Source organism: Bufo bufo, chromosome 4, assembly GCF_905171765.1.
Source record: "Bufo bufo chromosome 4, aBufBuf1.1, whole genome shotgun sequence".
NCBI classification, from domain to species: domain Eukaryota; kingdom Metazoa; phylum Chordata; class Amphibia; order Anura; family Bufonidae; genus Bufo; species Bufo bufo.
The window spans coordinates 115,404,711-115,418,122 of record NC_053392.1 but is presented as its reverse complement, the minus strand read 5'-3'; the positions used below and the strand labels follow the sequence as shown (position 1 = coordinate 115,418,122).

General features: G+C 43.4%; 1 protein-coding gene across 3 annotated transcripts in view; it reads left to right on the top strand.

The window, feature by feature from the left end:
• EPHB1 (EPH receptor B1) overlaps window positions 1–13,412 on the top strand; it is a 327,629-nt gene that overhangs the window by 281,034 nt on the left and 33,183 nt on the right. For all 3 annotated transcript variants that reach the window (XM_040427671.1, XM_040427670.1, XM_040427673.1), the window contains exon 8: window positions 10,526–10,634. In XM_040427671.1, coding sequence (XP_040283605.1) covers window positions 10,526–10,634 — 109 coding nt within the window. The remainder of the gene's footprint in view (window positions 1–10,525; window positions 10,635–13,412) is intronic.

The window sequence follows — 13,412 nt, the reverse complement described above, 5'->3', positions numbered from 1 at the left end:
TTACCAAGTCTGGGCATTAGGAAGGGAGGTAGAGTTGCCAAGAGATGCTGTGCCTATGTATTGTTCCAAAGAGCTTAACACCTTCCCTGCCAATCCTCTTTTGGAATTCATGCCTGATAAAGGTTAGATGGAAGTTGGCCGAGATTGAGCGGAGGGGATTTCTTCTTCAGTGTTTTCACATAATGGGAATAAAACAATGGATTATATATGGAGTGATAGAAAACAAGAGAACAGATAAGAGAAAAGTGTCCATCCTGTCCTGTCATTCATTTCCGATACCACTTGTCCTTTAGGATGAATTCCTACGCCTGATCATCCTTTACCCACCTTCAAGCCTTTATGAAGTATCTCTGTTATCAACACGGAAATGTGGTCATCAGAAACAGAACCACCTTGTTCCTGGCTGATTGCTCATTAGTGTCAACGAGTTCTAGGGCTCGGACAATCATGTGGAAAATATTAAACTCATAAGCCCTGGAAAGTTAAACAGGAGGAAATTTCAGGAGGAGAACAAGGGCAGGAAGATAAGATAAAGCAAGTGCAGGAAGAGCGCTAGGGAGGGAAACTAGTCAATGAGGTGTCCAAGGGAAGAAAAACATGTCACTGCCTGTCATGTAATTATATACCATACAACAGTGAACAATGGAAAGTTATTATCTTCAGTGACCTCCAATAAGCAGAACATTCTTTTTTCCATTAATCCTGGGTTCTTTAATGGAAATAAAAAAAACGAAAGATGTCCATTTACCTTCAGTCGGCCACACACTCATTGGGTCAACAGCTATTCTCCCATACTCGATACACATGTATATGCTCAGTTTGGCCAAGTGTTTTCAGTGGGGAGATAATTAGGTTCCAAATACCAATAAAGATGGCTTATTTCCCTTGAAAACAAAAAATCTGGCATGATTCAACATGCCCGATCCTGTTTTGCCCTGACATGTGATGCATGAACGTTGGCCGACAACAGGGCATGGTGGGAGTTGTAGTTTAACAACTGCTGGAGGGACAAAGGTTGATCATCCCTGTCCTATACGGATCCTCTCTTTTTTTAAGAAGAGACCTACAACCAGGGGTTTTGCACTATAATGTTCATTTATTACATGGATGCCCGCTAATTTTAGTTGGTGGTATGTAATTCTACATTTTCCCAATAGTGGGACTCATGTAATCAACCAGTTCTTCCGAGAACCTACTTCAAGAAAGGTATTGTCAAAAAGGAGCCTTAAACAGTAAATGCCTATATATTTAATGGAGACTATCAATATGCAGGAGTCAGGACGATAAATATAAAAGCTAGTTTGAAACCTAGTAATAATAACTACAAGTAAACATGCCTCAAAAGGGTTCTCTGAACTACAGATATTGATGACCTATCCACCGGATAGATTATCAATATCAAATCAGTGGAGGTTCAACATTCGGCTCCTCCACCGATCAGCTATTTTTTCTGCTGTGGCGTCGGAGACTGTACTTTATATAGAGCAGAAGAAGGCTCTGTACACTGTGTAGTTTCCGGCGCTGGCATACTGAAGTTCATCTCCCATTCACTTGAATGGGAGCTAAGCTGCTGTACCTCAGCAGGCCACCACACAGTGTATGGCGCTGTCTACCTCCTGCTCCATACACTATACAGTTTCCAGCACCAGCGACTTCCTGAATCAGCTAATCGATGGAGGTGCTGGGAGTCAGACCCCCACCAATCTTACACTGATGACCTATCTGGAAGATAGGCCATTTGTATCTATAGCCTGGAGAACTCTTAAGTTATTCAAATGTGAGAATGTGCAAAAAGAATTAAAATGCTGCAGATAAAAATCTTTAGCAATCCACATAACACGTATTGTGTGAACATACTTTTAGGCCCCTTTCACACAAGCGAGTTCCACGCATTGGACTCGAAGCGTGTGTCAGCAAGAGCACCCGTCCTGACCTCCCAGCACTGATGGGTCGCATAGCATTATATTGATTTATTAAACATAGAAACCTAGAAAGATAGAATGTGTCAGCAGATAAGAACCATTTGGCCCATCTAGTCTGCCCAATATACTGAATACTATGGATAGCCCCCGGCCCTATCTTATATGAAGGATGGCCTTATGCCTATCCCATGCATGCTTAAACTCCTTCACTGTATTTGCAGCTACCACTTCTGCAGGAAGGCTATTCCATGCATCCACTACTCTCTCAGTAAAGTAATACTTCCTGATATTACTTTTAAACCTTTGCCCCTCTAATTTAAAACTATGTCCTCTTAAAGCAGTTTTTCTTCTTTTATTGACTATGTAACCCTTACAGTTCTGGAATGTATTGGATAACACTGACAGCATTATGTCAGTGTTATCCAATACATTCTAGAACTGTAAGGGTTACATAGCATCATTATTCAATATAATGCTATGCGACCCCATCTGTGCTGGGAGGTCAGGACGGGAGCTGCTGCATACTCACGCTGCGAGTCCGATGCGTGGAACTTGCTCGTGTGAAAGGGGCCTTAGGGTGCAGCCACACAAGGTGGAATTTCCACTGTTGATTTTGTATTTCTGGGGTAAAATCAATGAATTGCTACAGATTTCACCCTCACACCCTTGCAAAGGGTGAAAACGACAGTGAATATCCACAGTATAAATTGCCATGCATGTCAATTTACACTGCAATTTTTATTTTCCTAAAATCTCAACCACATTGCTGGTGCTGTAAAACACTGCAGATTTGGGGCATAGAAATTAGCAGTGTCAGATCTGTGTTGATGTTTTTTTTTACAGTTCTTCCCATTATGTTAGGTTTTTATGTCTACAGTTTTCATTCTTTGTCCTTGAGCCGCTGTTTGCAAATTGATCATTTTTCTTCAAATGCTCCAAACAGAGACGAAATAAATAAAATAGAAAATAAAAGCAATCTTCTGCTGATAATAAATGGATTCAGAACCAGCAGAGCGTGTTTGAAGCATGTTTGGTCCTTCGCTGCAGGACTAGCATTTAAAGAGGAGATCTATCTGTATGTATCAATATAGTGAATGCCATGTGTTGTTCTCTGAGTAGTCATCATGGTCACTACCATACCTCACGTCTGCAATGACACCCATACGATGAAAAATAACCTTATATATCTATGTATACGTGCATGCCTATTGTACTTCTGTTTTTATATTATGTCTGTATACCCCATCATGGAATAAATGGCTCTTTTAAAAAAAAATATATATAACATACACTTTCTTTTTTAACCACCTCCGGACCGCCTAACGCAGGATTGCGTTCCGGAGGTGGCAGCGCTGCGCAGAGTCACGCATATACGCGTCATCTCGCGAGACGCGAGATTTCGCTCAAAGCCGGCCCGCGCATGCGCATCGCGGGCCGGCAAAATTAAAAGAAGTATTTCGTCACCAGCCTGCCAGCAACGATCATTGGCTGGCAGGCTGGCGATTTTCAAAAAATCCAATCCAAAGTCATATAACAGATCATATTAGTAAATATGATCTGTTATATGGCTTGTCTGCTCCTGTGCTGGTCCTTTTCGTCGGTTGGATCCAGCACAGGAGCAGACTGAACTGTGAGTACACCAAACACTACACCTTAGCCCCAGATCACCCACCTGCACCCCAATTAACCCTTTGATCACCCCTTTGATCGCCCCTGTCAATCACTAGTGAAAGGAAAAAAAGTGATCAGTGTAAACTGTCACTTTTTTTTTTTCACTGGTATTGGCTGTTAGGTTTTAGGGATAGTTTAGGCCCCTTGGTTAGGTAGTTAGCGTCAGTTAGCGCCCACCCCACCGCACCGCAGTCACTTTTATTCGCTGTTTAGCGTATCGCTAATCAGCATTTGTACTTTTATAGTATCTGTAAGTGATCAAAACTGATCACGGTCAGATCTATAATAGTATTAGTGTCACCTTAGCTCGCCCTCCACCCAAAACGCAGTGTTTGCCCGATCAGGCCTGATCGGTCGCCCACACGTGCGTTCACCCACGCCCGCCCCACCGCAGTGACAAAAAATTATTATTTTTTGATCACTGCACATTCATTTTACACGCACTGCGGCGATAAAAAAATCAGTTTTGATATTTTTTATCAACCGCAGCAGCCTCCGGTACTTCGCTAGCCTCCCCTTTGTAAGACAGGCTTGCTTTTTTTCTTGGGTAGTCTCAGGGAATACCCCTAAATTTAGTAGTCCAAAATGTCAAACAGGGGGTATTCTTCTGAAGAGGCCTACAGGATTCTGACCCAGTCGGATGAGGAGTGGGAACCCTCATCTGACGAATCTAGCGGGTCAGAATATGAACCTGTGGAAAGCAGTGGCTCTCTGACCCAAAGTTCGGACGAGGAGGTGGAGGTCCCTGGCAGCACCAGGCGTACCCGGCCCCATGTCGCTAGACCACAGGTTACGCAGGATCCGCTTCAAGAGCAGCAGAGTGGGGCTGTCGCTGCCGGATCACGTGGTGAGGCATACACCAGCAGCGCAGCCCTTCCTGGACCTAGTACCAGCACTGCCGTACAACCTGGTGAAGTAGCGAGCACCAGAAGGGCAGTTGAAGCTGGTACGGTGGCACGTGCAATAGTTACCCCGTCGCAGCCACCGCAAAGACGGGCCCGTAGAGCCCCTAGAGTCCCTGAGGTGCTGGCAAATCCTGATTGGCAGTCACCAACTTCAGCCGCACCAGTAGTTCCCCCTTTCACCGCCCAGTCTGGAGTTCGGGTTGAGACGGCTCAAATCGGTTCGGCCCTGGGATTTTTTGAGCTGTTCTTGACTGCGGAGCTCTTGGACTTAGTCGTGGCAGAGACCAACCAGTATGCCACACAATTTATAACCGCTAACCCGGGAAGCTATTATGCCCAGCCTTTCCGGTGGAAACCAGTCCAAGTTTCCGAGCTTAAAATTTTTTTGGGCCTTCTCCTCAACATGGGCCTGACAAAAAAGCATGAATTGCGGTCATATTGGTCAACGCACCCAATTCATCACATGCCCATGTTCTCTGCTGCTATGTCCAGGACACGATTTGAGACCATCCTACGTTTTCTGCATTTTAGCGACAATACCACCTCCCGTCCCAGAGGCCACCCTGCTTTTGACCGGCTCCACAAAATTCGGCCCCTCATAGACCATTTCAACCTGAAATTTGCAGATTTGTATACCCCTGAGCAAAACATCTGCGTAGACGAGTCCCTAATACATTTTACCGGGCGCCTTGGCTTCAAACAATACATCCCAAGCAAGCGTGCCCGGTATGGGGTCAAATTGTATAAGCTCTGTGAAAGGGCCACAGGCTATACCCACAAATTTCGGATCTATGAGGGAAAAGATCAGACCCTGGAGCCGGTCGGTTGCCCTGACTACCTGGGGAGCAGTGGGAAGACAGTCTGGGACTTGGTGTCACCCTTATTCGGCAAGGGGTACCATCTTTATGTGGACAATTTCTACACAAGTGTGGCCCTCTTTAGGCATTTGTTTCTAGAACGGATTTGCGCCTGTGGCACCATGCGAACTAGTCGCGTGGGCTTCCCCCAACGGCTTGTAACCACCCGTCTTGCAAGGGGGCAGAGGGCTGCCTTGTGTAACGAAGAACTGCTCGCGGTGAAATGGAGAGACAAGCGTGACGTTTACATGCTCTCCTCCATTCACGCAGACACGACAATCCAAATTGAGCGAGCAACCCGTGTCATTGAAAAGCCCCTCTGTGTCCACGACTATAATGCGCTCATGGGAGGGGTGGACTTCAATGACCAGATGTTGTCTCCGTATTTAGTTTCCCGCAGAACCAGACGCTGGTATAAGAAGGTGTCTGTATATTTAATTCAATTGGCGCTCTACAATAGTTTTGTTCTCTACAGTAAGGCTGGGAGAACAGGATCCTTCCTCAAATTCCAGGAAGAGATCATCGAGAACCTCCTTTACCCAGGAGGTTCCGTGGCCCCATCCACCAGTGTAGTTAGCCGTCTACACGAGCGACATTTCCCCAGTGTCGTTCCTGGTACCTCAACCCAACCGTCACCCCGAAAAAGATGTCGTGTCTGTAGCAGGAGTGGAATAAGGCGTGACACCCGCTATTTCTGTCCTGACTGTGCTGACCACCCTGCCCTATGCTATGGAGAGTGTTTCCGGAAGTACCACACACAGGTACACTTAGCATAGGGATCACATCTCACCAGGACAGGCACACAGGGCTATTAGGGCCCATTCACTCACAGCTGCTGCAAACCTCTCCTTTCACCTGGGATAAAGTGCATAATGTACTTCGCCACATCTTTGGGCGATTTGCGCTTTGCACATTGTCCCATGGGGAAGGAGAGGTTTGTTCTATAAAAGGTAAAAAAAACTAAACAAAAAAAAAAATACCGGTAAGTAAAAAAGTTAAATGTTCAGTTAAAAAAGTTTAAAAAAAGTTTCTATGTTCTGTTCAACAGTTAATAAAGTTATTGCTTTGCGGCCTGGTTTTTTCTTTTTTGTTTTGTTTTTTTTACCTTTCAGGTGGACCAACCGATCGACTAGCTGCAGCACTGATGTGCATTCGGACAGAAGCATTGCGCTGCTGTCAGATTACACGCAAGTCGGTGTATGCGGCGCTGCAAGACGAGATTTCTCCTCTGCAGTAAAAGATACGTTTGCCGAGGCATATGAGCTGAGGAGGTGGCGGTGTTCATATACTTTGGCAAACACTTTGTATATATAAAAAAAAAAATCCCGGCAATGATTTATTCATCCACATCGATTGATGTGAATGGAGAAATCTGGTTTGCCAGGGCATACGAGCTGAAGTGGGTATGGATGTTGGGCGGAGCTCCTATGTCCTGGCAGACGCCTTTCCCCTCCTTTTTCTTTTTTTGGCAGAGATTTTTTCATCCACATTGATCGATGCGAATGAAGAAATCTGTGCCGTTCATTTTTTTCTTTCAGCCCAGAGGCTGAACGGAAAAAAAAAATCTCATTACCCGTATGCTCAATATAAGGAGAATAGCAGAAACTCCTAATGCTGGGCATACATGTAATGATTGCGGAGACCCTCAAATGCCAGGGCAGTACAAACACCCCACAAATAACACCATTTTGGAAAGAAGACACCCCAAGGTATTCGCTGAGGGGCATATTGAGTCCATGAAAGATTGAAATTTTTGTCCCAAGTTAGCGGAAAGGGAGACTTTGTGAGAACAAAATCAAAAAAATCAATTTCCGCTAACTTGTGCCAATTTTTTTTTTTTTCAATGAACTCGCCATGCCCCTCATTGAATACCTTGGGGTGTCTTCTTTCCAAAATGGGGTCACATGTGGGGTATTTATACTGCCCTGGCATTTTAGGGGCCCCAAAGCGTGAGAAGAAGTCTGGTATCCAAATGTCTAAAAATGCCCTCCTAAAAGGAATTTGGGCACCTTTGCCCACCTAGGCTGCAAAAAAGTGTCACACATGTGGTATCTCCGTATTCAGCAGAAGTTGGGGAATATGTTTTGGGGTGTCATTTTACATATACCCATGCTGGGTGAGATAAATATCTTGGTCAAATGCCAACTTTGTATAAAAAAAATGGGAAAAGTTGTCTTTTGCCAAGATATTTCTCTCACCCAGCATGGGTATATATAAAATGACACCCCAAAACACATTCCCCACCTTCTCCTGAGTACGGAGATACCAGATGTGTGACACTTTTTTGCAGCCTAGGTGGGCAAAGGGGCCCATATTCCAAAGAGCACCTTTCGGATTTGACAGGTCATTTTTTTCAGAATTTGATTTCAAACTCCTTACCACACATTTGGGCCCCTAGAATGCCAGGGCAGTATAACTACCCCACAAGTGACCCCATTTTGGAAAGAAGAGACCCCAAGGTATTTCGTTATGGGCATAGTGAGTTCATAGAAGTTTTTATTTTTTGTCACAAGTTAGTGGAATATGAGACTTTGTAAGAAAAAAAAAAAAAAAAAAAAAATCATCATTTTCCGCTAACTTGTGACAAAAAATAAAAAGTTCTATGAACTCACTATGCCCATCAGCGAATACCTTAGGGTGTGTACTTTCCGAAATGGGGTCATTTGTGGGGTGTTTGTACTGTCTGGGCATTGCAGAACCTCAGGAAACATGACAGGTGCTCAGAAAGTCAGAGCTGCTTCAAAAAGCGGAAATTCACATTTTTGTACCATAGTTTGTAAACGCTATAACTTTTACCCAAACCATTTTTTTTTTACCCAAACATTTTTTTTTTATCAAAGACATGTAGAACTATAAATTTAGAGCAAAATTTCTATATGGATGTCGTTTTTTTTGCAAAATTTTACAACTGAAAGTGAAAAATGTCATTTTTTTGCAAAAAAATCGTTAAATTTCGATTAATAACAAAAAAAGTAAAAATGTCAGCAGCAATGAAATACCACCAAATGAAAGCTCTATTAGTGAGAAGAAAAGGAGGTAAAATTCATTTGGGTGGTAAGTTGCATGACCGAGCAATAAACGGTGAAAGTAGTGTAGGTCAGAAGTGTAAAAAGTGGCCTGGTCTTTCAGGGTGTTTAAGCACTGGGGGCTGAGGTGGTTAAAGTGTAACTGTCATTCTTTTTTTTATTTTTGTAATGTGTAGGGGTGGTGAACCGACCATTTTTGCAATATACTTTAATTACTGAAATCGTACATTTCTATTAGAAAAGTAGCTCTAAAGTGGCCCATTTTGAGCCTTAGCAATGCTCCTCTGTCTTCTGTTTATACTTGTGAAGACTTGCTCAAGACTGACTGTGTTATGATGTGTGAACACTGCCTTAGATGTCTGTCCCACATTCGTTCAGCAAATGTCAGGGGAAAATAGGGTTGGGCATGCTGAATTACAACTTACCCCATCCTTTGTTCTGAAGGAAGATAGACTCCCACCAGAGATATCTGGCATTGGCTTATTCCCCTCTTCACATTAATAACACATACATGCTCCACCAAGCCGAGCATGCATGTGTAAGGGGAGTGGGGAAGTGATATCTGTTGGCAAAATTAACATTCAGGTATATTGTCACCTTAAAGGGGTTGTCCCAGTTATGCAAAAAAAATAAAGTACTGTAAATCTGATGGTCAGCAATATATAAATAAGGCTGCATTCACACGTCCGTGGTGTGTTGCGGACCCGCAAATTGTTGGTCCGCAACACACCAGCCCGGCACCCCCATAGAAATGCTTATTCTTGTCCGCAAGCTGCGGACAAGAATAGGACATGCTCTATCTTTTTGCGGAGCTGCAGACCCAAAGATCGGGGCTACAATCCCAGCTGTACAGTAAAATAAGATTGCTGATACACACAGGATCCACCCCCTACCTATCCTTGTGCAATGCTCCATAAATTTTTTCGTTCACAGCCATATGAGGGCTTATTATTTGTGGGACAAAATGCATTTTTCAATGGCACCATTTAATTGACCATGTCTTGTATTGGAAGTTCAGAAAAATTATTTGTGGGGTAAAATGGGAAAAAACAAAACAAAAGCACAATTCCGCCAAGGCTTTTGGGGTTTTGAAGTTACGGAGTTCAATGTGTGCTAAAAATGACATGACATTCCTATTATGCAGTTCAATACGATTATGGCATTACCAAACTTGTATAGAAAAAACTTTTTTGTTTTGTTTTATATTTCAATAGTTCAGATATTTTCAGACACAGTGATACCTGTTTTTTATTTATTGTTTATATATTTTTATATGTAAAATTGAGAAAGAGAGGTGATTTAAATTTGGAATATTTTTTTGTTTTAAAAAATAAATAAAAATTAACATTTTTTTTAAAACTTAATAACTATTGGCCCCCTTAGGAGGCTAGAACCTGGGATCTTTTGATCCCATGGTGATTGGTATTGTGATGCACTCCCTGCTGAGCTGTGCCTAGCTTAGCAGTAGGCTTACTATGGGAGCCCTGGGAAACTCCAGCAGGGCCCAGGCTGTCAGATAACCGATTGGAGCCCTACAACTTCACTGCGGGAGCTTTGTTCAGAAGGTGGGGGGAAAGAATGTTGCATCGGTCTGCCTAACCTCACAGATGCAGTATCTGAGAGGTTAAATGAGGGGGTCCCGCGTCATAGTCATTCTCTGTCACTGCGGCCGTGTGTCTGCTGTATTATACAGCCGCCACCCGCCACATATTCAATGTGACAGGTTCCCTTTATATTAACAATTCAAACAATAGAAGCCAGGGCCCTGCTCACAAGACAATAATCTATGCGATTAACATCGGGTACAAAGAGAATGCTGGATATGAGGTTCTTTTATCAGCCGAACCATATGAATATACTTGTACATACACAAGAAATTTCTGGGAGATAGGTCTCTGACAGATTTTCTGACCTTTGCTGGGTGAAAAGAGTGGAGGTTCGTAATGGCAACTTGACATTTTAGATGGTTCAACATGAATCGTGAATGGGAACATACATATAATAAAGATCTGACTCAAGGTCTAGATTTGTAGATTCCCTTCCATGCTCCATCTGACACAAATGATAGGCTACGTTACAAAAGTCTGATTGTTGTAGGCCAGCCTCACAGCGCCCTGTGTAATTTCTCCTATCTTCTCTTTCAGAGGATTACAAATCCGAGCTCAGAGAGCAGCTTCCCCTGATTGCCGGCTCGGCTGCCGCAGGTGTCGTCTTCATAGTGTCTCTGGTGGCCATCTCCATTGTTTGCAGCAAGTGAGTATGCGCTCCTGTTTTTATGTCACTTGATGGGGTTACAGTGCAAGCTTGCGTCACATTAAAGCAAATAGTGATACAAAAATATATTTTATTGTGTGTGGGGATGGCTGGATGTCCATGGTGCCTGATAGATGGATGTGCTACGGTACACATATATGTATGATGACAGCACATTACCACAATACACAAAATACAAAATGTATAAATTGAGGTGTATTTGAGATACTGCGCTGAAGGACAATTTTTAGAGGTTTATATTGTTAAACAGTTATTACAACTTGGTGCAGGCTGGCATACGAGGATATTTCACTATACAGGTATTTAAGCTGGTTTGGAGACCGCTTACCTGTAGCGAAGACCTCAATTGGCGTGCTTCTGTCTGCGTCCCTGTAGTTTCAGAAAGTCGGCTTATTTCTCTTTTCTTTTTCTTTTCTCCGCTTTTTTGCTGGTTTATTCCTTTGGATGTAAGTTTATTTTTCTTTCTTCTTTATCGATGCTTTGGGTTGGGATGGGGTAATCCAGCTGCAGGATGGGTCGGCGTGCTGTCTCGTGCCCCGGCCGGTGACACGCTGCTGCCGCAGGTGGAGGTGTGTGTGGGGGAGTGGTTCCAGCTCTGCATTTAGTCCGTTTGGTATTAGGCTATCCATATTAAATATCCATTTGAATCCAAATGGATATTTAATATGGATAGCCTAATACCAAACGGACTAAATGCAGAGCTGGAACTGTTCGCCTTTGAATAGGCAAATAACACTGAATCCATGCAGGATTGGCAGGGAAGAGGTTAAAGCGCTGGAGAAGTACCTATAAAAAGGGTACACAAACAGCCAGGCAGCACTCCCTGAGGAAGAACAGCGTTCTGTTCGAAACGCGTTGGAGGATACCTGGCACCTGTCGGTCATTGCCTGACCGCTTTAGTGACGTCACTAACAAACTCCAAGTGAGCGCCAACCACTCCCCCACACACACCTCCACCTGCGGCAGCAGCGTGTCACCGGCCGGGGCACGAGACAGCACGCCGACCCATCCTGCAGCTGGATTACCCCATCCTAACCCAAAGCATCGATAAAGAAGAAAGAAAAATAAACTTACATCCAAAGGAATAAACCAGCAAAAAAGCGGAGAAAAGAAAAAGAAAAGAGAAATAAGCCGACTTTCTGAAACTACAGGGACGCAGACAGAAGCACGCCAATTGAGGTCTTCGCTACAGGTAAGCGGTCTCCAAACCAGCTTAAATACCTGTATAGTGAAATATCCTCGTATGCCAGCCTGCACCAAGTTGTAATAACTGTTTAACAATATAAACCTCTAAAAATTGTCCTTCAGCGCAGTATCTCAAATACACCTCATTGCCTTTCCAGTGCGGCAGTTTTGTGTGGTTCTTGCCGCGATACCGCCGCTTCTTGCAGACAGCACCCACTGAGCGCCACCCCTGCAATTCTTCTGTCACAAAATGTATAAATTGCTTCATCTTTTTGATTAAAATCACAGTTCTAATGCAATATTATAGATTGTGATTGTTGTATTCAGTAAGGAAACACATATCTTCAAATTTTCTCTAAAGGTGAGAACCTAGAAGACCCTAATAGGGGGAACAGAAAGGGTTCATTTCACAATGAATACTTTTACTTGTAAGGATCATTCATATTTAAAGGAATCTGTCACCTCCAAAATCAGTTTCAAATGTAAGGGGTATTCTGGTTGTTTCAACTTTACCCCCATCAACACGACCATTGCTACCAGCTAAAAAATCTAAGAGGCGGAGGCACTGAGGGTTTTGCTAGCAGAACGATGGTGCAGATGAACAACCCCACCGACCATGACAGAAAAAACATATTTGCTTAAGGCTTCATAGTAACATAGTAACATAGTACATAAGGCCGAAAAAAGACATTTGTCCATCCAGTTCGGCCTGTCATCCTGCAAGTTGATCCAGAGGAAGGCAAAAAAAAAACCCTGTGAGGTAGAAGCCAATTTTCCCCACTTTAGGGGAATAAAAAATTCCTTCCCGACTCCAATCAGGCAATCAGAATAACTCCCTGGATCAACGACCCCCCTCTAGTATCTATAGCCAGTAATATTATTACCCTCCAGAAATACATCCAGGCCCCTCGTGAATTCCTTTATTGTACTCACCATCACCACCTCCTCAGGCAGAGAGTTCCATAGTCTCACTGCTCTTACTGTAAAGAATCCTCTTCAATGTTTGTGTACAAACCTTCTTTCCTCCAGACACAGAGGATGTCCCCTCGTCACAGTCACAGTCCTGGGGATAAATAGATGATGGGATAGATCTCTGTACTGACCCCTGATATATTTATACATAGTAATTAGATCTCCCCTCAGTCGTCTTTTTTCTAAAGTGAATAACCCTAATGTTGACAATCTTTCAGGGTACTGTAGTTGCCCCATTCCAGTTATTACTTTAGTTGCCCTCCTCTGGACCCTCTCCAGCTCTGCTATGTCTGCCTTGTTTACAGGAGCCCAGAACTGTACACAGTCCTCCATGTGTGGTCTGACTAGCGATGTGTAAAGTAGTAGGACTATGTTCTTATCACGGGCATCTATGCCCCTTCTGATGCAACCCATTATCTTATTGGCCTTGGCAGCAGCTGCCTGACACTGGTTTTTGCAGCTTAGTTTGCTGTTTATTAAAATTCCTAGATCCTTTTCCATGTCAGTGTTACCGAGTGTTTTATCACTTAGTATGTACGGGTGACTTGCATTATTCCTTCCCATGTGCATAACTTTACATTTGTCAGTGTTAAATGCACA